General features: G+C 48.4%; 1 protein-coding gene across 1 annotated transcript in view; it reads left to right on the top strand.

Moving 5' to 3' along the window:
- The window catches only part of arhgef40 (Rho guanine nucleotide exchange factor (GEF) 40), a gene marked incomplete at its 3' end in the record, with an annotated part of 35,563 nt that overhangs the window by 12,732 nt on the left and 331 nt on the right, over window positions 1-22,500 (top strand). Inside the window, exons 4-24 of the mRNA XM_079758232.1 lie at window positions 642-927; window positions 1,382-2,687; window positions 3,010-3,251; window positions 3,694-3,876; window positions 4,073-4,187; window positions 6,443-6,536; window positions 6,697-6,783; window positions 7,313-7,429; window positions 8,409-8,507; window positions 9,282-9,433; window positions 10,337-10,475; window positions 10,658-10,777; window positions 11,097-11,288; window positions 11,825-12,343; window positions 13,092-13,543; window positions 14,015-14,264; window positions 14,677-14,766; window positions 16,110-16,316; window positions 19,365-19,550; window positions 20,539-20,719; window positions 21,814-21,924. Coding sequence (XP_079614358.1) covers window positions 642-927; window positions 1,382-2,687; window positions 3,010-3,251; window positions 3,694-3,876; window positions 4,073-4,187; window positions 6,443-6,536; window positions 6,697-6,783; window positions 7,313-7,429; window positions 8,409-8,507; window positions 9,282-9,433; window positions 10,337-10,475; window positions 10,658-10,777; window positions 11,097-11,288; window positions 11,825-12,343; window positions 13,092-13,543; window positions 14,015-14,264; window positions 14,677-14,766; window positions 16,110-16,316; window positions 19,365-19,550; window positions 20,539-20,719; window positions 21,814-21,924 — 5,128 coding nt within the window. The remainder of the gene's footprint in view (window positions 1-641; window positions 928-1,381; window positions 2,688-3,009; window positions 3,252-3,693; window positions 3,877-4,072; window positions 4,188-6,442; window positions 6,537-6,696; window positions 6,784-7,312; window positions 7,430-8,408; window positions 8,508-9,281; window positions 9,434-10,336; window positions 10,476-10,657; window positions 10,778-11,096; window positions 11,289-11,824; window positions 12,344-13,091; window positions 13,544-14,014; window positions 14,265-14,676; window positions 14,767-16,109; window positions 16,317-19,364; window positions 19,551-20,538; window positions 20,720-21,813; window positions 21,925-22,500) is intronic.

The raw sequence follows: 22,500 nt of genomic DNA, 5'->3' as shown, positions 1-22,500 counted from the left end.
TACGCCTGTCAACGCACAACCCCCCTGTATTGGTCGTCCACGCTGTTTACTGGGCTGGTTTCGACCTGAACTGAACTGTGTGTCGTGCTCTGTTGCTGTTGTCCTCTGTTCTCGCACTCTCTCTCGAATGTTCTTGCTAAAATAAACCCGGCGACGTAGACGAGAACCGGCCTGTGTGAATGGAGAATGGGGAGTTTGTGCTTTGGGGCCATGAATGAATGAGCTGGGGGTGTGTGTGTCTGTGGTTGTGTTTGTTGGCGTGCGTGCGTGCGTGTTAGCATTGACTGTGCCAGCTGGGATTCACGTGAGCGCCTGATTCCCAGATAAGAGATAGTCGAGGGCTCAGAGAGATGGAGAGAGAGCATTACTCCATGCTGCTCTGAGAGGCTTGGAGATGGGTCTGATCTGGCCTTATCTTAAGTTGTTGTAATAACTGAATCGTTCTCACTCCTTAACCCAGTTTCTGCAACGCGTATCCATCTCGTGTTATATTGTCTCCTTCAAATTAGCACAAGCAGTGCTAAATTGAACTGAACGTGTCTGTCTCCTTAATCTCAACTCACATGGAAGGCTTATCTTAATTGAGTCCCAGTACCTTCTTATCTTAACTTACCTTACCGCCTCCCGTCTCCCTCCTCTAGTCCCAGTACCTGGGCTGCCTGTTCCTGCACTCGGGCTGGCCGCTGTGCCTGGGGGAGAAGGTGGTGGTGCAGCTGTCCACCCTGGACTGGAGGCTCCTGCGCAGCACCGACTTCTACCTGCAGGTGGTGCCCTTCTCCACCAGGTGTCCCCGGCTGGCCCTCAAGTGCCTGGCCCCCGGTGGCCGCACGGTGCAGGAGATCCTGGTGCCCGAGTCGCAGCACCCCCTAGTGTTCACCACCGAGTGGCTGCACAGCGTCAACAGGGAGCGCGGGCACAAGCGCGAGGGTGAGGCCCCGCCCACTGTTCCGAACGTCTTACGATTACATTTCGGCTTTATGGCGAGCGTGATGCTATGAGTCTCCCCAAGACAATGAGTCACAGGGAAAACGAAGGGAAACAAAACTTGTTTACGGGTAGATGAAAAGTTTGGCTTTTTTTTTTTTTTTTAGCTGTTTCGAAACCAAGATTAGTTTGCTAACACTTAGCCTATAAACCTAGTTTATAAAGAGTTACAGGTTTGATTACCTTTGACCTCTTTGACATCTTTGACTTTAAGTTTAAAGTCGGAGACGTTGTTCTGAAATTGAATTCTTAAGTTGAATTTTGAAATTCCGCTCTAAAATTTCATTCCGCAATAGCGCAAAAAAGATTCACACATTGGATATTTAGTATTTATTGATGCGGCATTCCATTTGTTATCCAACCGACCGACCCTCCCCCTGCGGCCCCCCCGCTCCAGTTGGCGGTGGGCTGGACACCTGTCTGGTCAGCACCTGCGACGGCGTGGTCCGGCTGCCCTGGAAGGAGGTGGTCTACCCCAAGTTCCTCCACGACCCCGCCGAGGACCCCGGCCTCATGTCCCGCGGCGGGGGCTCGGCGCCGGGCCGCCTCCCCAGCGAGGGGGGCAGCAGCGGCGGGGGTCTGGGTGGGTGGGGAGGCTCCTCCTCCGGAGACCCCGACTCCTGGTCCTGGGACGAGGAGGAGGAGGAGCAGCAGGACGACCACAACAACAACAACCACCACGGCGGGGGCGGAGGAGGGACGACGGCGGGTCGCGACTCCGAGCCGGCGCTCCCCCGACGCAGGCGCAGCGAGGACGGCCTGGGCCGGACCTCCAGGTACCTCCGGATGGACGGGGACTACGTGGAGCTGCTGGAGCCCCGGGGGGGGCCCGACGGCGGGGCCGACGCCCGGCAGGCGCCGCCCTCCTCCTCCTCCTCCTCTTCCTCGCGGTACCTGGAGATGCACGCCATCAGCAAGACCAAGACGCTGCCGCTGTGCCGGCGGAGCCACGCCATCAAGCTGAAGAGGGGGAAGGCCTGGGGCTACGGGAAGGCCGAGGGGTCCGGGAGCTTCCGGAACGTTATAGGCGGGAAAAGGGAGGTGACGTCGACGCACAGGGGGGACACATTACCTGCTCAACCCTCGCCCCCCAGAGCCGACGAGCAAGGCAGCGTAGGGCGCTCGTACTCCTCGTCTCTGCACGACTCAGACGACGGCGAGAAGGCCCCGGAGAGCCAGGGAGTTTATTTCGAGGGTCCGTCCAAGGAGAGGAGGCCCGGCGTTGGCAAGGAGAGGGAAGGAGTCGGCCTCTCGCAGCCGTGCAGAGACGGGGGTAAGGAACACGAGGGCGTCAGTGACACTTTGACCAGCAAAGGCTCCCAAGGCTTGACCAATCACAAGCTGTTGCACACGATTGAGGGCCAATCAGATCCCGGGTCCCAGTCGGACTCTGTGTTCGAGGATGCCGATAAACCACTGAGCGGGGACAGCGATTCCACCACGCCCACTTCAGAAGCTCCGGACTGCGTACTCAAATCCGGCACGCCATTGGCCGACCTTCCGGGAAGCGGGGCGAATGCCACCGTCCCATTGGTCGATGGGGTTAGCGCAAAGAAATGTCAGTTGATGGAACAATCTGGAACGTGTGTGGGTTCTGCCGACCCAAACGCGAGCCAGGAACCGGAGAAGAATGTAGTGAAGACCACGGGCAGGGACTTATCTCAAGGTAGAGATGTCAGAGCAGCAGTAGTGCGGGCTCCCAGGTAACCCTACCTCATCCTCCTTCTCATTGGTTTATTTACTTTTTCCTCACATGAAAAGACAAAATGTGAAAATACGTAAAAGCAGTGTGTCATTTAAATTAGAAATGTGGTCACATGGTCCCTACAAAAAAGCAGCTACTAAAGTTTAAAATAAGATCATTTTAGGGTTTGTTTGTAATGTATTGGTAAATTCTGCTTAATTTCCCTGAATTTTTTCTAATTTCCTAAGTTCTACATCCTTGCAGATCAATTGGATTGTCTTCCGTATTAAATGCTTATTAATTTGGTATAAATAATATATGAATTACTTTATTCATAACAGGAGAAAGAGAAAGGGAAAGGGGGCCCAAAGAAGGGCTCGCTCCGGTGGCCGTGGCAACCAAAAAGCCTCTAAAGCTCTGCCTAAAGCTCCGCCCCCACTTCCCGCCCGCCCTTCCTCCGCCAAACCGCCAATCACCAAGGACAGCCAATTAGAGATAGCAGAGGAGTCTAGTGGACAGGACAAAGAGCCAACTTGGTCCAATCAGGGAGCCGAAGAAACCCAACCAAGAAAAGGCAGCACAGGTGAGATAAGGGGGATCAGCCAGGTATCTGTAGAGTGGTGTTTGCTTCAGTCAGTCTTACCCAGAATTAGATGAGTGGTTTAATGACAAATTCCTCAATGCGTGTAAGAAAGAAGGGTTCACTGGCATTCCCTTTCTGATAGCATCTTCCATTGACATCCAGAGTTACAGTAGCCTAGCTCATCTTCATGTAGTAGATCGTAGATCGTAGTATGTATACAAACACACAGATCATTTTGATTCCTCAATGAATACTTGTAGGAATCGTACAGCGAGATACCCCCTAACCCCTAACTACTCCTCAATGTTGTGTGTCCAAATTCACTCTCCCTTTGGAAAAAAAGACTTAAGAACTAAGTGACCTCCCTTAAGGTCAACAAGTTCCATTTTTCTTCGTTAAATGCTTCACTCGCTCACTAATATTCATTCACATTGATCCACAGAGATTCAGACCGAATCTGACTCCATCAGCCAATCCGGTACGAGTTTGTCCAACCACGATGCTTCAGAGTCAGGACCTGAAACCCCTCGTTGCGTCCTATCAGAAAACCTGTCTGCTGAAGCCCCGCCCCTTCTGAGGGAACTGGACTCTGATTTGTTACAGTCTGGGAAATTCAAGCTGTCCGGTACGTGATTGGAAAACAGTTAATTAATACTTTACGGCAAAAGTTGACGAAGAAATCAGTAGTTGATCGGTAAGAATGGCTCATTGTTATAGGGTTATGATTAGCTTGTTTATGCTATAATTGACTCATTTAGTCCGTGATTAGCTCGTCCTATCCTACAATGAACTAATGTTATGCTGTGGTTGATCCAACTCAGGTACGGTGGACCGGCTTGGACGGGCTCTGGTCGTCACGGAAACCCACATCCCTGAGGAGGGCTACAGTGCTGAGGAGATGGCCAGGGTTCTGTCCTGTTACCACAGAATCACTCGGTAAAACCCACTGGAGCTCTATGTATTCATAGTCTGCACGAACAACCCAGGAATAAGATGAGCTAGATAACCTATCACTAACCTCTCAGTAAATCATATTAAAAACCCATTCTAAAACAAAATGTCAACACAAAACAACAGATAATAATACCAATAGTAATGAAGTCATTATAGAATAAAAAATATGCTTACAATAGGCCCGTCTATAGTTCTATTTAAAATATTTAATGTAATAAACCCACACAGAGTTGATGATCGTGTCGGCACAAGGAGCAGGGCATGTTGCAGTCTCATGTTGCATGTTACGCTCAGAATATTATGTCTATTCTGAGTCACGATCAAAACCTAACCAGAATCCTACCAGCGTCCCCATGCAGCGACCTAATGCCAAACAGGGTCTGGACACGGAACTGTTTTCAACTCGCAAGCAATGCAGACAGGGTGGCTGTTTTGTACTTCTTAAACATCAGATTTCCTTTCCTTCTCCGTTTACCTCGAGGCCACAGACCTCATCCTATCCCAATCAGGAAGGGAATTCTCTGGAATTATTTCAAGCACAAAAAAGTCATGTGAACGTCCGTGATTTGTATCGGGGACTAGTGCGGCTCCAGGTCAGGAGTGTACCAGGGTCGGCGGCCGTCTACCAACAGCCTGATTTGATGTTTCCTTCGCTGGCTTCCTGCCAAGTCCAGGAGTCTGGGAAAGAATCCAAGAGGGGGAAAAAAAATCACTTTTTTCTTTTAGCACAAATCCTTCTTAGTGATTAAGTTAGGTATTTATACAGCTCTCTTGTAGTGTCTCTGTGTGTAGCAAGCAGACTGAGTGGTTGTACATTTCTGTGCGGGGTGCAACTGGTGGTTATTCCCATGATGCATTGCTTTCCAGCCCCAGTTACTTACCTTGACCAATAACATCACAGTCCACAGACCAATAACCAGCTTTCCCCTAAAACCTAAAGTCAACCATCTCTAACCTAAAATGTAAACTTTTTAGATTTTAATTCATCCCTAGATTAATACGCTAACATAATCAACACATATCGATTTTAAAAATAATACCTTACAATCTTTCATTTAAATCCTACTAATAACAACGTGTATGATGCCAGATTAGATTATAACAGAAAAATTATCCACTCTGAACGTGAACTTTAACAGTCAAAATGTGTTTTCCTATCTCTATGAGGACTTGACTTGACATTGCACACCACTGCTTTATTGCAGGGAGTTCCTTGGCGTGCCACAAAAGGCGAGGCTAATTATCTTAGCATATGTTGAACCAGTTGTAATGTAGCTCTGCGGTGACATATCCCCCCAGATCCAAGTTCTGGGTGATGTATTTATCTTAGCATAGCTTGACGGTTGGTGCTAGCCAAATTAAGTCATTTTTCTGCTCCTTTTAATATCCGCACTTGACATTTCTGTATACTGCTATATTCTCTTCAACTCTCTCTCTCTTAAATCGATTAAAAATTGTTGTATTAGCATTGAAAGTAGACATTCACATTCCTAAAGTAGTTACAAATTAAACAAAGAAAATGTAGCAAGAAAAGCGCTTTAAAAAGTTGCAAAGTTTGATATAACAGTAGAAGAAGAAGAGTAGAGAAAAAATAGATAATGGTTGGTAGGTTGGTGGAGTCTCTCTCTCTCTCTCTCTCTCTCTCTCTCTTTTCATGGCCCATCAAACTTCTTTAGTCATTTGGTATTGACAGCTATTCCTAGAATATCATGTTCTATCGAAACCAAACCCCAAAACCTTAGCATCCAGACTTTGCTTGTCCTCGCGTGCTATTTTAACTTCTGTGCCAATGAAAGTTTGCACTTAACCTTTAACAAAAGTGTTTATTGGCCAACTTTGCCCGAAGTGGCGTTCTTACCTAAACAAACATTTAAGTACAGTTGATTTGACCCTTTCCTGGGTTTTTAGGAGATCTTATGCAAAGTGATGTTTTTCTCATGAAGGTTGATAAGTCGGCTCTGCTTTGCCAGATGATGTGCCAGGATTGTAAACCCGACCTTTACCAATTAAGCATTTGGCTTTTTCTGCTCTTACTAAAAGCGTAGAATGTCATTCACTTAAGCCCTGCTGTAAATCCTTTTTTAAAGAGATCTCCCACATTAAAGAGAAATATCGCTCTCTCTCTCTCTCTCTCTCTCTCTCTCTCTCTCTCTCGCTCTCTCTCTCTCTCCCCCCCTCTGGATGTCCCTCTACCTCATCTCTCTCTCTCCTAACATGTCTCTCGACCTTCTCCACAGCCCGGCAGCCAAAGAAAAAGGGCTGACTGTGTTGATTGACAGCCGCCAGAGCCCGCCCTCCCCTCTCTTCCTGTCGGCTCTTAACCACTTCCAGGTGAGGTCTGCTCCCTAAACTATTGCCGCCAAAGGATTTCCCGCCAAAACAGCTAAATGCTTTGTTAGCTTGAGTGTACAGATGTCAACAGTGTGTGTGTGTGTGTGTGTGTGTGTGTGTGTGTGTGTGTGTGTGTGTGTGTGTGTGTGTGTGTGTTAAGGTCTTGGTTCCAGGCGGTCTGGGTTCTGTTCTGGTTCTGCTGGAAGAACAACAGGATGCCACCGCTCTCGAGCTGGAACCACTGGAGGTACGATACTACAATACTGCACAATATATATACCGGAAAGATACTACAATACTACACAAGTATATCTACAGTACAATTATTATACAACAATTATACAATGCTACACAAATATAACTACTGTAACTATACTACAATACTACGCTAGTATAACTACTGCAACAATACTACATAAGTATAAATACAGTAGCAATACTACACAAGAATAACTGCAGTAATAATACTAAAAAAGTATATCTACAGTAACTATGCTAAACAACTATGTGACTCTTTGTAGCTCAATAGCGGTTCACCTTCACACACAAGACGAGATAAGCCTGAGGACACCACACTGTATTAACTGCTTTATTAAATCACTCCTCTGCCTAATGGCTCTTAAGCGGAGAACTAGATAGCTTAAATTATTATCAGGCTTTAATTGAGCTGTTGGATCCTAAGGGGAGATTTCTTCCCTCCCCTTTAACACGGTTTAACCGGCTCTTCTCCTCCCTCCCTCTCGCCTCCTGTGCCCCCTATGTTCCTGTGTTCTCAGGTCCACGTGGTCAAGGGAACCGTGGTTCTCCAGCAGCACGTGGACTGGCAGCAGCTCCCCACGGACATGGGCGGAGACTTCAGCCACGCCCACGCCGACTGGCTGCTCTTCAGGCTGGTAGGCTGTCACTGGTGCTAGGAGAGGAGGTGCAAAGAGAGAGGGAAGGGGGAGAGGGGGAGGGGAGCTGCACAGAGAGGAAGGGGGGGAAGGAGAGGGGGGGGGGGGAGGTGCACCGAGAGGGAAGGGGGAGGGGGGAGAAGGAGAGGGGGGGAGGAGGTGCACCGAGAGGGAAGGAGAGGGGGGAAGGAGGTGCACCGAGAGGGAAGGGGGAGGGGGGAGCACGAGAGGGGGGGAGGAGGTGCACAGAGAGGGAAGGGGGAGAGGGGTAGAAGGAGAAGGGGAGAGACTCGGGAAAGTGGGGAAGGGAAGGAGGCTTTTTTTGCACGAGAGTCATGACTGAGAAACAGAAAGACAGAGCTAGCGAGAGATGAAGGGAGACAGACAGAGACAGAGGGGGACAGACAGAGAGACACAGGGGGACGGAGCAAAATGTAAGAAGACAGCGAGAGAGGTCATAAGAGGGATAGGCAAAGAGAGACAGACAGAGAGGGAGGGAGGGAGACGGAGAGCGGGACAGAGAGTCAGACAGAGAGGGGTAGGGATGTATTCTGGGGAGAGAGACTCAGACGAAGGGAGTGGAGGCACTGAAGGACAAAAGCAGGGGAGTGATATTATCTGGAGCTCCCATGGCTTCCATCCCAGACATCTAAATCCAGAGTAAGGATTAGTTTATCTGCGCATCTGAAAAACTTGCTTCCCATCCCCACTGATCACCCCTGGCCTTAAACATGTTGAGCATGTTTCTGTTCTGTTTTTGTTTCTTTACAAACAAAAGTTGTAAATATCAGTTTAGACTGGTGTGGGTTACATAAACAAATTCATGTTGCGTGTATTATTTTCCCGCTGTAATATAAAAAAGTAAAACAACGTTGTATTCAGTGGTGCCCACGTAGAACCACCGAGCCCGAAGAATGGCCAAGCGATCCCTAAAAGCCTTAATAAATAAGCTATAATAACTTATACCTCTTCCTCACAGAGCCTGGAGAGCCTGACAGAGCGGTGTGAGGGCGCCCTCTCACTGCTAGGAGAGGCACTGCGCTCCATGGACGCTGAACCCATGCCAGACAATATCAAGGTACTTAGAGAAACACTCAAGACACTCAAGACATGGCTAATCACACTACAATTAGCGTTTTCTCTGTTAGCATATGTCTGTTCGCGTATGTCTCTCGGTATGTAGCTATTAGCTCATTTCTCCTAGCTTACTTCTTTATCAGTTAGTGTTTGATGTTTAGTACAAAGCACTTGTACATCTTTCCATTGAATACTATTATATCTACCAAGACTTTTATAAAGAGATTCATACAAGAGCAACAGAGATATTTTAGAAAAGAAGGGGCACTATTAGACTATTATAATAATAATAATAATATTTTTATTTTACATAGTGCCTTCCTCACACTCAAGGTCGATAGACAGGGGTGTTGCTTGGTATGTAGTCAGAATATGTTCCATAACTAATGTGTTCCATAACTAATGGGCAACAGCCCAAATGGAAGCTGTCTGCGTTCTTAGACTTGTTCTGTGACGCCCCCATCTTGATTTTTACCTCTTTAATTTGTATTTCTTCGTCCGAATCATATCTTTGCAACTTTTTCCGCTAGCGGTTTATCAATTCAATTTGTATATTATCTTAATTGTGTGTGTTTGTCATGCCCCCTGTAATTTCTCTATGCCACCCCTAGGGGCGCTGCCACCCAGTTCCCAGAACTCCTTATTATCCAAAATCAATATTTGTGGTATTCCTGAAGTCCTTTTTGCTTAGTAGATTATATCGTTTAAATGATATGAATGTAAATACCTTTGATCAATATAATCCGTTAAAAAATGTGTTTTTTTTCTCCAACAGGCTGTTCCTTTAAGTATTGAAAAGCACAGAGGACTCATGATGGACGTCCTGGCCGACCAAAGACTGACAGAGCTGCAGCAGAGGGGCGGGGCCTGGATCGCCGGATTAACCAATAGCACGTCAGGATTGGCACATAAATCCCCAGACTGCAAGTAAGGAAGTTCCAATCTGATGAATACACACTTTCATATATACTTAAGCGTCCTCAATATACTCAAGAAGATACTTTTTGTTGTACTGTTTGAATGTCATAATGACATGACTTGTGGAACACACTCTCTCTCACACATACACACACACACAAACACACACGCACACACATTAATAAACTCCTACATAACAGTGTCCTGTTCTAGTGGGCTCCACCATTGAGCTGTGGTATTCTTGCTAACTTCTCCTCTTCCTCCAAACCCCTGAAAGAGTTAAACTGCTCCCCTAAAGTAGTTTTACCCACGGTTTTTACGTTCTTCTCTAAATCCTGGAGACCATCACAACAATACGTGTTGTTTACATGTTTTGACCTTGAGGCAAGAAACAGCTGGTGGAGAGAGACGTAAACTTCACATCCTGTTATAAACATGCCGTGTAATAACACAAAACAAGGATCTGTTTTTTTCATGTGATTTGGCAAACTCACAACTGTGATTCTAAACATGGTTGTGCATGTTTAAACACTGTTGTGTGTTTGCTGGTTTATTCTCTTATTGGAGAAAGTTTGGATAAAACTCTGGGTTTATTAAGTCAAACAGGAAATTTAGTAGTTCAGCCCTGTTCTTATAGGTTGACTGAAAAAAATTATATTCACAGCATGAGTAGTAGACAAATAAGGGCAGAAACTTTATAAATGACCATAAACGCTATGGTTTTGAACTGGAATTCAAATATTCCATGTATTTTGACCATCCAAGAAAATAATTGAGTTAGTAAGCATTGTAATCAGTCAAACTTGAATTACAATTTATAACATTTTACATTTTTTAATCAAAGTGAATGAATGAGCCATTGTCATCTCCAATTGTATATCCCGTACAAACCAGTGACCTTTGCCCTCTCAGAGCTGCCCTCGCTGCGACCTCTGACCTCTATGAGAGCGTGGACGATGCCCTTCACCGATTGGTCCGCGTGTCCAACCAGAGAGGCTGCGACCTGGAGGCTCTCGGACGTCTGGCGGGGCTGGTGGACAAACTGGAGAAGGTAACAGCAGAAACACATCTCAGCACTCACTGTCCTCAGCGAATGAATACAACTCATTTAAGTATTTGTACGGGGAATCGTTAGCACCCTTAAAACCTCATTCTCTGTCCCTCTCCTTTCGCTCCATCTTTTTCTTCTCTCGTCTTCATCGCTCTACTTCTCCTCCTCTCCCTCCTCCTCAGTGTGACCAGGAGATCAGGGAGGTTCAGTCCCAGCTGGAGGAGTACAAAGACCCGCCCCTCTCTCTCAGCCGGCTGTCCGTAAAGCAGCACAAGTTCAAGAGCTTCAGGGAGACAGCCAACGTGAGTTCACACCTGCTTGCTTGCCTGTCTGTGGGTCTGTCTGTGAGGGCCTTTTGATAGATGCTTTTATCTAAAGTGGGTTACATACTGTGAGTGCGGACATTGTAAGCATAGAGGACCCTAGGAACCCTTTGGGGCCCCTAACCCTGGCAGTGATAAAGGGGCAAAGAACCCGAAATCAAGTTAAGCTTCTCCGACACTTAGTCATTCATAAGAATAATCATCACATAATCCTTCACCCACCACTTCTACAACCACTCCTCCTGATAACACGACTACCGCTACGACTTATGCTGATGACGTTGTGCTGTGCCCACAGGACGTCCACAGCGAGAGCCTCCAGGTGCTGGGCCAGCTGGAGGTGTGGGCCGACCTGGACTGGTCCGGTCTGCGGGACGTCCAGCTGCTGCTGCCCCCAGTCAGGGAGAGGCTCATCGACATGAGCCACCTGCTGTCCCACCGCTGGAGCTGCCTGGACAACACCCAGAGACTGCTCACCACGCTGACAGAGGTATACACACTATACTATACACACTGTACTGTATACATTATACTGTATACAACACCCAGAGACTGCTCACTACTCTAGCAGAGGTGCACACACTGCTCTATATGCACTATATTGTATACACTATCATGTATACTATACATACAAACACTGGCTCTCTGATCGCTGGAACTGTCTGGAGGTAGAGGTATATATATCCTACATCTACACAGTATATGTCAAAATGTCTTTATTAATCCTGCAGGTGCAATATATAAATCAGCAAAATAAAGGTATATACATTTATCTCTGAACATAAACTCTGTTTCCGTGCATTCACACACACACACACACACACACACACACACACACACGAAATATAACTTGCTGTTAACAAACTCTCCTCTTCCTCCTCCTCCTCCTCCTCCTCCTCCTCCTCCTCCCCCCCTCCTCCTCCTCCTCCCCCCCTCCTCATCCCCCCCTCCTCCTCCTCCTCCTCCTCCTCCTCCTCCTCCCCTCCCCCTCCTCCTCCTCCTCCTCCTCCTCCTCCTCCCACCCAGGCCACCCAGTGGTGCGACGCCGTCTCCTCGGCCTCTCCCTCCTCCTCCCCCCTGGCCTCCCTCCCGCCCATCCCCCCCTCCCGGTTCCAGGACGCCCGCTCCCTGGCCCTGGAGCTGGGCGGGGGCCCCCTGCTGGACCTGTGGACCCAGACCATGGAGCGCTACCAGCGGACCGTGGCTCAGGTGAAGCCCCGGCTCCTCCAGGGCCCCAGCCACGCCCAGGGGCCCCAGGCGGGGAAGGGGCCCAAGACCCCCTGGACCAGCAGCCTGTGGGAGCTGATGGGACCCGAGGGGGAGGGCGAGGGGGACTGGGGCGGAGGCGGAGGCGCGGACGGGCCCCTGGGGACCCTACAGTCGTGGGGGTCCCTGGCGTCGCTGTTCCGACCGCAGACCTGCTCCACGATGAAGATCGCCGAGCCGGCGGGGCCGAGGAAGGAGGGCGGGGGCGGGGCCTCGGGAGGGGCAGGGGGCGGAGCCGGAGGGTTCCTGCAGAACCTGCTGAATCCGGCCAAGAAGACGGTGAGATACACGGTTCATAGAGACTTATAAGTAAGATGAGCCCTCTCTCCTCTCTCTCTCCTCTCTCTCTCTCTGTCTATCTCTCTCTCTCTCTCTCTGTCTATCTGTCTCTCTCTCTCTGTCTCTCTCTCTCTCTCTCTCTCTCTCTCTCTCTCTCTCACTCTCTACTCTCTCTGTCTATCTCTCTCTCTCTCTCTCCTCCCTCTCTCTCTCTCCTCCCTCTCTCTCTCTCTCTCTCTCCTCTCCTCTCCTCTCTTCTCTCTCTCCCTTCCTCTCCTCCTCTCCTCTCCTAACAAACTCCTTCCTTCTTAGCCATCCACCCAGTGTCATAACCACCTGTGACTCCCCCCTCCCTCGTCCTCTAACCCTCTCTGACCTCCCCCCGGTCTCCCCCCTCCCTCGTCCTCTAACCCTCTCTGACCTCCCCCCGGTCTCCCCCCTCCTCTAACCTCTAACCCTCTCTGACCTCCCCCCGGTCTCCCCCCTCCCTCGTCCTCTAACCCTCTCTGACCTCCCCCCCGTCTCCCCCCTCCTCTAACCTCTAACCCTCTCTGACCTCCCCCGGGTCTCCCCCCTCCTCTAACCTCTAACCCTCTCTGACCTCCCCCCCGTCTCCCCCCTCCCTCGTCCTCTAACCCTCTCTGACCTCCCCCCCGTCTCCCCCCTCCTCTAACCCTCTCTGACCTCCCCCCCGTCTCCCCCCTCCTCTAACCCTCTCTGACCTCCCCCCGTCTCCCCCCTCCTCTAGCAGGCGGCGGCCGACGCCCCTGTCTCCCAGAAGCCCCCCAGGCGGCGCCACCCCAGCTTCGACCTCCAGGCCCTGCTGGCTCCCCGTCGGTCCACGCCCACCCCCCCCCTCCCCCCGGCCCCGCCCTGCCGCGCCTCGCCCATGTCCTGGCTGGGCCGCCGCGCCGCCCTGGTGGACCCCGTCGTCGCGGCGACGCTGGCCGCCACCGTCCCCATGTGGGGCGGGGCCGGCGACGGCGGCGGCGGCGGCGATGGAAGGGCGGCGGGGGACCGAGGGGGAGGTGGAGGAGGAGCGGGAGGAGTCAGAGGCGGAGGCGTGTTGATCAGGGGCGTGGAGGTCAGCAGCAAGGAGGTGGTGGACCACACGGGGTCGCCACGGCAACACGTGCTGCTGGGACGCGTGGAGCGAGAGCTGGGGGGAGAGAGGGTGGGCGCCTCCACCACCACGCAGAGGTAGGGTGTGTGTGTGTGAGTGTGCGTGTGTGTGTGTGTGTGTGCAGTTCCGAGAGGAGATCAAAGCTGTGAGCTGCTCCTGTCACCTCATCCCGCTGTGTGTGATGTCACGTGACCTTTTCATAATCCCGCACTTCAACTCTCCATCATCTCCTCTCCTCTTCTCTCGCGATGGGTTTCACGTCTCTTCTGATGCCCGTCTCCCACACTGTTCTCTTCAGTTTCATTAAGATAATGGAGGGTTCATATAAACTCTTACTTTTTTCCCCCCTAATTTAGTTTTCCATCCTCTGATATTAGATAAATCTCTTCATCCTTGTTGAAGAGACTAATTACAATAAATTATAAATCTCTCTCCTTCTCCTCCTATCTCCCCCTCCCTCTCTCCCTCCCCCCTCTCCCTCTCTCTCCCTCCCTCTCTCGCTCTCTCCCCGACTCCCCCTCTCCATCTCTCCCCCCCCCCCCCTCCAGTAAGCTGTACCTGCTGTGGTGCAGGATGCTTAGTGCTGAGCGTCAGTACGTGGCCGTGCTGAAGGGGGCGCAGGAGACCTTCCTCCCCCTGCTGGAGCTCCCGGACACCCCTGCCTCCCTGCGGGGAAAGGCCGACGCCCTCTTCCCCTGCTGGGCCGGCCTGAGCAGCTTCCACGCGCAGTACCTGCTCCCGGCCATGGAGGGCGCCCTGCTGCAGAGCCTGCTGCAGCACGACTGCTTCAGCAAATACGTGAGTGAGAGGGGAGCATCATGCACTACAGGGAGGGCTTAGATGAGAGGCTGTTAAGGTTAAGTCTGGGTCTAGAGTTTAAGTTAAGGGTCAGGATTCATAGGGGGGTAATCAGTGTTATGGTTAAATTGAGATGTTAGAGATTGAGTTTAAATTAAGGGTTTGTTTTATTTTCTATTTTACTATTATCGTTTACATTTTCATTATAGCAGATGCTTTTTTACAAAACAACTTACTCTGACTTCAGATACCGGTCATTAAGTAGCATAAAGGGGACAGCCGGAATCTTGTTCAAGGATGCTATACGGGTTAGGCTGCAGACATTGGGGGATCGAACCCAGAACCTTTGGGTGGCTGGGGGTTAGACACCAAAAACCACTAACTATTTGACGCATCGTTCTTTTACCCCCAGAGTGACCACTTCCTCCAGTACTCCCATTACATCCGGACCAAACCAGAACTGGACTCTCCGCTGGTCACACAGGCCTCCGACTTCTTCAAGGTGAGACCTTACCCCCCAAACAGTCGGCTCCACCCGGCTCCATAATCCAACACACCCACGGAAATAAAAAGAGAGTTGGAAAAGTGTGTGTCGCTGGAATGAGAGAGGAGAGACGAAGATGGGAAAAGGAAAGAGAAAGAGAAATAAATAAATATAAATGGCGGCCTATATCCACATGGATCAAGAGATGCGAACTAATGACATTTTCCGTGTGAGAGAAAAAGAGAGAAAGCTCCGCGAAAGCATCCACGCCCAGAATGATACTCATTATCCTTTCCCACCTTCTCCTGGAGCACATTGTTTGAGAATTTCTTCGGAATATAGAAAAAGTGGAATAACATTAGCACATTTACATAATAATGTTTAAATACCAGGAAAACGTTATTTACACATATTAATTAAACTTAAATTAGCGTTTCAGCAGGGAAGCATACGTTGGTCTATAGCGTATAGTGTCATTAGCTGCGTGTGCTAAACAACCAGATGTCTTGACAGTGGTGTGCAAAAAAACAGCGTTTCTCTGGCACGTCGGGGGCCTCAGCCAATCACAGCAGCGCTGCTCCTTACAGTGGAGGCAATTAAACGCGAGTTGTTTACAGTACGATAATAGGATGTTTATTGTGCTGTGGGGGAAAGCTAATTAAAGCAGGATTATATGGAATTAAATTCATGGTGATACGATTACACCAGGGTTCTCCCGCCCGTGGCGTCGATGGGTCCTGGTGTGGGGATTAGGAGATAGTAGAGTGGAGAGGAGTAGATATCTCACAGAGGCTGTAAGGACTGATGTTACATCGAAAGATCTGTTCCATAGTTCTAGAACTCATATCAACGTTCCGTTGCAGTCTTCTAGAACTCTTCTTTAAATTCTAATGCAGCGCTTTAGATCTCTATTTTTAATTCCTATTCTAAAGTCTTTCAACTCTGAATTTAAGTTACAATCTGCACTTCTACAACTCTACATCTAAGTTCTAATCTACAGCTTTGCGACTGTAGTTCATGTGCTGTGGTTCACATCGGCGGCCACTAGGGGGCACTGCAGGTCAACATCACAAAGCACCATATGTACCTACAGAAATGAGAGGAGACGATGATGGTAATGATGAAGGCACTAATCATCCTGTTAGAATGATTGCAACGGGGTAAAATGAACAGCAACCAGAATATGCCTCAATCATACAGTTAGCTTGGGAAATACGTCGGCATTAAAACAAGCATCACATTGAATTTTGGCTTGATTTTGAGCTGGTCCATACAGTTTAAGAGCAGAAGTGACAAGTACGTCCCATGTGAGGATTTTAAGAAGTATGTTTGAGTTTCCTTCTCTCTATTCCCCCTCCCAGACGAAGCTGCCCCCGTCCTCCCCCCTCTTCCCCATGGCGTTCCCCCGCTGTCTCCACGCCCCGGTGCAGCGTCTGGAGCAGTACTGCCACGCCCTGCAGGAGCTGGGGGGCCTCAACCCCGCCTCCGACTCTGCCCTCTCCATGCTCAGACACGCCCAGCGCCACGGCGAGGACCTCCGCGCCAGCGACCTCATCGTCGGCTGTCCGGTGAGAACGCCCGATGAAAAGTCTGCTGTTTTATCATAATAAAGCACGCGATAAAGTTAATTTAATAATTGCTCTGAAAAGGCTAGACACACTTTAACAACACGCATTAGGAGCTGCTGTACAGTCGGCACTGGGCCGGGGAAGACGCCTGATGTAAAGCCTGACTTGTTTTTGTGTTTGTTAATATACAATATAAAAGGTAGCGCTGTCTTTTCAATTTTCTTTCCAACCCAGGGTAAGCCTATTGGAGCAATAAGCTTGTGTCTAAAAATGACATGTATCTTGAGTTGGTTTGACCTTTTAATTGTCAAAAGGGAACAATGCGAACAAAGGCATGAAATTGAAATAAGGGTCCAAAAATTGTGTTGCTCTGTAGGCTTCTAGCTCTGTGTTTCCCGCGCATGATATCACTACCTTTTGATGGCATAACTCAACGGAAGCCTTATGGGCCCATGCTAATATGCAGTCTAAATAATAATCATATTGAATATAAAACAATGGCTCAAAATATCCAAACTAGACATTTACTAAATATGGCTCTTACATATACATTTAACAAAACAGACCAAAATGTATAAAAATGTCACCTTGTCAAGTTACTTTCATCCTTATTCATTATATCTATTTTTGATATATATATATATTATTATCTAAAATAATAATAGATATCTTGAAAGAGATCAATTGGTGAAAGACGATTGGATTAAACTATTATGATTGCGAGCAATTTAGGTTAACTACAGAGGTGGATACCGCGGTCACAGCAACGTTTGGTTGAGTTGATTAAAAAATGCCATATTAACAGTAATACTCAAAGTGCACCACAAGGAGGCGCTAAAATACTGCAGCGATCCACCAGCGAGCGCTGCTGCTCTACGACACACACACACACACACACACACACACACACACACACACTCATACTCACACAGACACACACACTCTCACACACTCGCACACACACTCACACTCCGACTGTGAGAGGGATGGAGGAGATTAGGATCCCTCCCTCTGGGGTGCTTTTAAAACTCATAAAATAACGGAGCGCAGGTGTGTGTGGTCTGTGTGTGTGTGTGTGGGGGGGGGGGGGTCTGTGTGTGTGTGTGTGTGGTCTGTGCGTGTGTGTGTGTGTGTGTGTATGTAGTCTGTCTGTGTGTGTGTGTGTGTGTATGTAGTCTGTCTGTGTGTGTGTGTGTGTGTGTGTGTGTGTTTGTGTATTTTAATGTGCATGTGAGAGCCAATAAGTGTAAGCCTGTGTGAGAGAAATATGTGCGTTTGTGTGTATCCATGTGTGTCTGCGTATATATGTATGTGTGTGCGTGGGTGCGTGTGTTTGTCCTTGTTTGTTTGCGTCCTTGTGTGTCTGTGTGTGTGTGTGTGCGAGTGTGTGTGTGTGTGTGTGTGTGTGTGTGTGTGTGTGTGTGTGCATATCTGTGGGTTCAACACATGTTTGAAGCATCACTTATCGTAGCCCACACATCAGGGGCGGTTTATAAATAAAGTAGTGTGTACTGTGGTACGAGTACTGCCATACAAGTACTGCGTCCCCACATAAAACCCTCAGCATCTGCTAAATGACGGCTTCTCCTAATTCTGTTAGTGCGTGTTAGAGTGTTTGGGTGGGTGTGTGTACGTGTGCGTGTGTGTGCGTATGTGTGTGCGTTTGTGTGTGTTTGTGTTCACGCGTGCATGTGCATTTGCGTGTGTTTCTGTGTGTTTCTGTTTGTGTGTGTGTGTGTGTGTGTGTGTGTGTGTGTGCGTGAGTGTGTGTGTGTGCGTGTGTTTGTGTGTACACGTGTGGGCCCTTGCTGTAAATATTTGTACTAGTTTTTAAAGCCGTGTGCGCTCAAACAAACAAAATACTGCGGGAGAACTTGTGTTTATCTGATGGCTCTTATCTGTCTGTGTGTGTGTGTCTGTCTATCTTTCTTACTCTTTCTTGATACGTTTTTACGCGTTTTAGGTTTTATTAAAATGTCTGCTTGTATGTTTGTCATAAATATATGGCCTGTTAAGCCCTTTGAGACTGACCACAAATACGTTTTAATTTAATTTAATTTAATTGTATATATATATATTTTTGCTTAAATGTTAAATATATATGTCTACATTTCAATGTATTTGGGCTACCTACCAATTGTATATATTTCTGTGTTCTTTGCGATTTTGTGTTTGTTATATATTTCTATGTATTGTATATATTTCTATGTATATATTTCTTTATGTGTGAGCTCACTTCAGGTATATCCCTGCCTCTGCGATTAAACCCTTGCAGCGCATCCAGAATGCGGCAGCGCGCCTCGTGTTCAACCTACCAAAGTTCTCCCATGTAACCCCCCTCTTCCGAGACCTCCACTGGCTCCCTGTAATAGCTCGCATCAGATTCAAGATGATGGTACTGGCATACAAGGCGGTCGATGGAACTGCCCCTGCCTACCTCCAAGCATTAGTAAAGCCACCCACCCCAGCTCGATCCCTCCGCTCAACTACCTCAGCCGGACGTCTGGTACCGCCATCGCTAAGAGCAAGCAAAGGCCGATCAGCAAAGTCACAACTTTTCTCTGTTTTGGGACCTCAGTGGTGGAACGAGCTCCCTACCGATGTCAGGACCGCAGAGTCGCTCACCAGCTTCCGCAAAAGACTCAAAACTCACCTGTTCAGAGTTCACCTCGACTCTGCATAGAAACCAATGCACAGCCACCATTGAATGTTGTACGTCCTGGCACTTGTACATTGCACTTATTCAAGGTACTTAATTGTGTAGCATCTACAGTAGCTGCTATCGCTGCTTTACACGGGGAATGGGTTAGCCTAGCGATTGTTATACTTGCACTTGGTTCTATGAACGTCTTTACTGTACCGACAGCGATATATTGTTTCACTTCTTATGACAAATGTACTTATTGTAACAAATGCACTTATTGTAAGTCGCTTTGGATAAAAGCGTCTGCTAAATGCCCTACATGTATAAATGTAAATGTATATTAAAGAGTATATATGTACAGTATGTATCATCTATGTGTGTTTGTGTGTGTGTGCTCCCTGCAGGTGTGTGTGTCGGAGCGGGGGGACCTGGTGAGACAGGGTGAGCTGGTGGTGTGTGGGGGGGCGGGCGCCCGCAGGAAGAAGGGGGGGGTCCGGACGGCCTTCCTCTACCAGAATATCCTCATCTTCACCAAGAGGAGGACCTGCAGCGCCGCGCGCACAACTTACACACACAAACACCACATTAAGGTACACACACACACACACACACACACACACACACACACACAGAATCAAGGTACACACACACAAACACGGCATTAATGTGTACACATACACACAAACACCTAATTAAGGTGCACACACACACACACACACATACATAATCAAGGTACACGCACACAAACACAGCATTAAGGTACACACACACACACACACACACAGCATCAAGGTACACACACACACAGTATCAAGGTACAAACAAACACAAAGCATCAAGGTACACACACACACACACACACACACACACACACACACACACACAAACACAAATACACACACACACTGCATCAAAGTCCACACACAGACACGCACCCATCCACCCAACCAAACACTCACTCACTCACTCACTCACTCACTCACTCACTCACTCACTCACTCACTCACTCACTCACTCACTCACTCACTCACTCACTCACTCACTCACTCACTCACTCACTCACTCACCCACTCACACACAAACAAATAATCAAGACACACAAAAAAAACATGACCAAGACACACCCCCACACACAGCATCAAGGTACCCACACACAGACGCACCACCCACACACACAAACACAGCGGGAAAGGTCCACACACACTCACACACAAGCACACACACACACACACACACACACACACACAGCATCAAGGCACACACACACACACAGGAACGCACACTGGATTCATGCCAGGCTCAAGCTGCATGGAGTGCACCGAGTAACGGCTGGATTTATTCGCAACATGCAAAGTGGATGAGAGTTGACTCACATTGTTCTGAACCACACACTCCACGTGAATAATTGATGAGCTCACTTCCGCACCTCTTCAAAACATGTAGGCAAGCTTGAGCAGAGCACCGTAACCAAGCCCTACACGCATCTAAAGAAACAGATCTAAAGAGATGGGCTGAAAGGGGCTTTGTATCGAGGCGTCCGATAACGTTAACTCCCTCAAACCCCCGCCCCCCCTCCAGAGCTGCGAGATGGGCCTGACCCAGAGCGTGGGCGAGGACGGCCTGAGGTTCGAGGTGTGGGTCCGCCAGGCGCCGCGGGGCCGCGACGTGCTCACGCTGCAGACCCCCACGGCCGCGCTCCGGGAGGCCTGGGCACAGGACGTGGCCCGGCTGCTCTGGACGCACGCCATCAACAACACGGGTACGAGAGGGAAGGACGGGAACGGTTGAATCGATCTGTGTTTGAATCCCGCTCTCCGAACCGCCGAGACGTTTCCTGCGCTTAAGCGATGGCGGTCAAACGTGGGGGCTGGTGTGTGATACGTTCATGCAAGAGGGATGAGGGGAGGGTTTGTGAGCTAGACCGAATAGCTCGCCACAGTGTCGTCACGTGCTAAGCTCGAACGTCACATGAAAAAGTTCCTGAATCGTTCAAATAACATGCAGCCTACAGGGACAAACCATCATTCATATATTATATATAGTATAGCGTATGTAAATCCATCTTAAAAAATTGGTGCTACATATATAAAGATATATATGTAATAAAAGCAGTAATCCAGCCATAAACAACAGCAGTTAACCACGTCTTGATTCACATCAGGATCCACATTAGGACTAGAGAGTTTCGAGAGTAGAATCATCTGAATACTTGGTGTTAGCCAGTCCCAGCTGGTAGCCATCTTGGATCCTGGGAAATCCGACAGCTTCCTGTCAACAGTCTCCTCCCCCCTGCGGTGAGTCCAGTTAGAGCTGCCATGGGCCCATCGCTCAGGGTTACCATAGTATCCGTTGGTCCATTTTTCAAATTTTTGTTCTTTTAAAGGCACAAACCCATCCTCTACCGGGGACTGGCTAGTGCAGAGGCTTCTTTTTTACTTCCAGCCGAAAGGTTGTCGGATTGATTCCCAATGACTGACCTGCAGGCATCCTTAAGCAAGATGCCCCCTAACCCCTACCTGCTCATGTATTTTTGTTTTTGCTTCTGTTTATTGTATAGTAAAATGGTTATGGAGTGGTTATGCAGTCCTTTGGTTATCATTATTACTATATGATTATTTGATTCCAAGAAATTATAAGCCCACTCAATCAGATTCAGTGATTTTATTTACTTTCAACTTTTAAAATTAGGACTCAAATGACACATAAAAAGAAAAAAGCCATTTTGACCTTTCGTTGTCTTGGTTTGAGTTAGTTTAAAATATGGAACTCACTCTCATTCTAAAAATAAACACTTGAATGAGGAATAGAATAACTAGGACTGAACGATAAAGTAAGGCCGGCTGTGCTCTGCAGAGCTGTGTCTGAAGGAGTCCCTCTGCATGGGCATGTCCAGCAAACTGCTGCTGGATGTCACCGGCCCCCACAGCCTCGAGACCGACTCCATCAGCACCCTGACCGACAGAGGTACCACGCACACGCAGACACACACGCACGCACTCACACGCACTCACGCAAGTCAGGATTGAAGTTTGTTGATGTCACTCAAACATGAAAATCATGATGTTAATATTTTTTTAAGGAAATATATATTAACTATGTTACTGTGCAAAAAGACCATACATTGTTTAGAATTTCTCTCTCTCTCTCTCTCTCTCTCTCTCTCTCTCTCTCTCTCTCTCTCTTTCTCTCGCAATACAATATTTTCCTCACATTCATTTTACATCAAATTGTAAAATCTAAGTACCAAGCACCACGTTGTGATAGGCCCGCCCACCAGCTACTAACAGCCAGTCAGAAACTAGAGTAAAAAAAAAAAAGAATAATTTCTGGATTCATGAATGGGTGTAGTACATGACTCTAACCAGCAGGGGTCCCACAGAGCAGAGAATCCCGCTGGTATTCAACGCATGAATTGTCCTCCAAAATAGACAGGATGTTAGAGATGTATTGTGGGAGAATTCCACCCGCCTCGCTCTCTCTCTCTCTCTCTCTCTCTCTCTCGCTCACACACATTCTGTACTCAAATATCAGCAATAGAAG

This window comes from Pollachius pollachius (genome assembly GCF_949987615.1).
Source record: "Pollachius pollachius genome assembly, chromosome: 20".
Taxonomy (NCBI): Eukaryota; Metazoa; Chordata; class Actinopteri; order Gadiformes; family Gadidae; genus Pollachius; species Pollachius pollachius.
The sequence above is the reverse complement of the archived record's forward strand: the minus strand, read 5'-3'. Positions and strand labels throughout refer to the sequence as shown.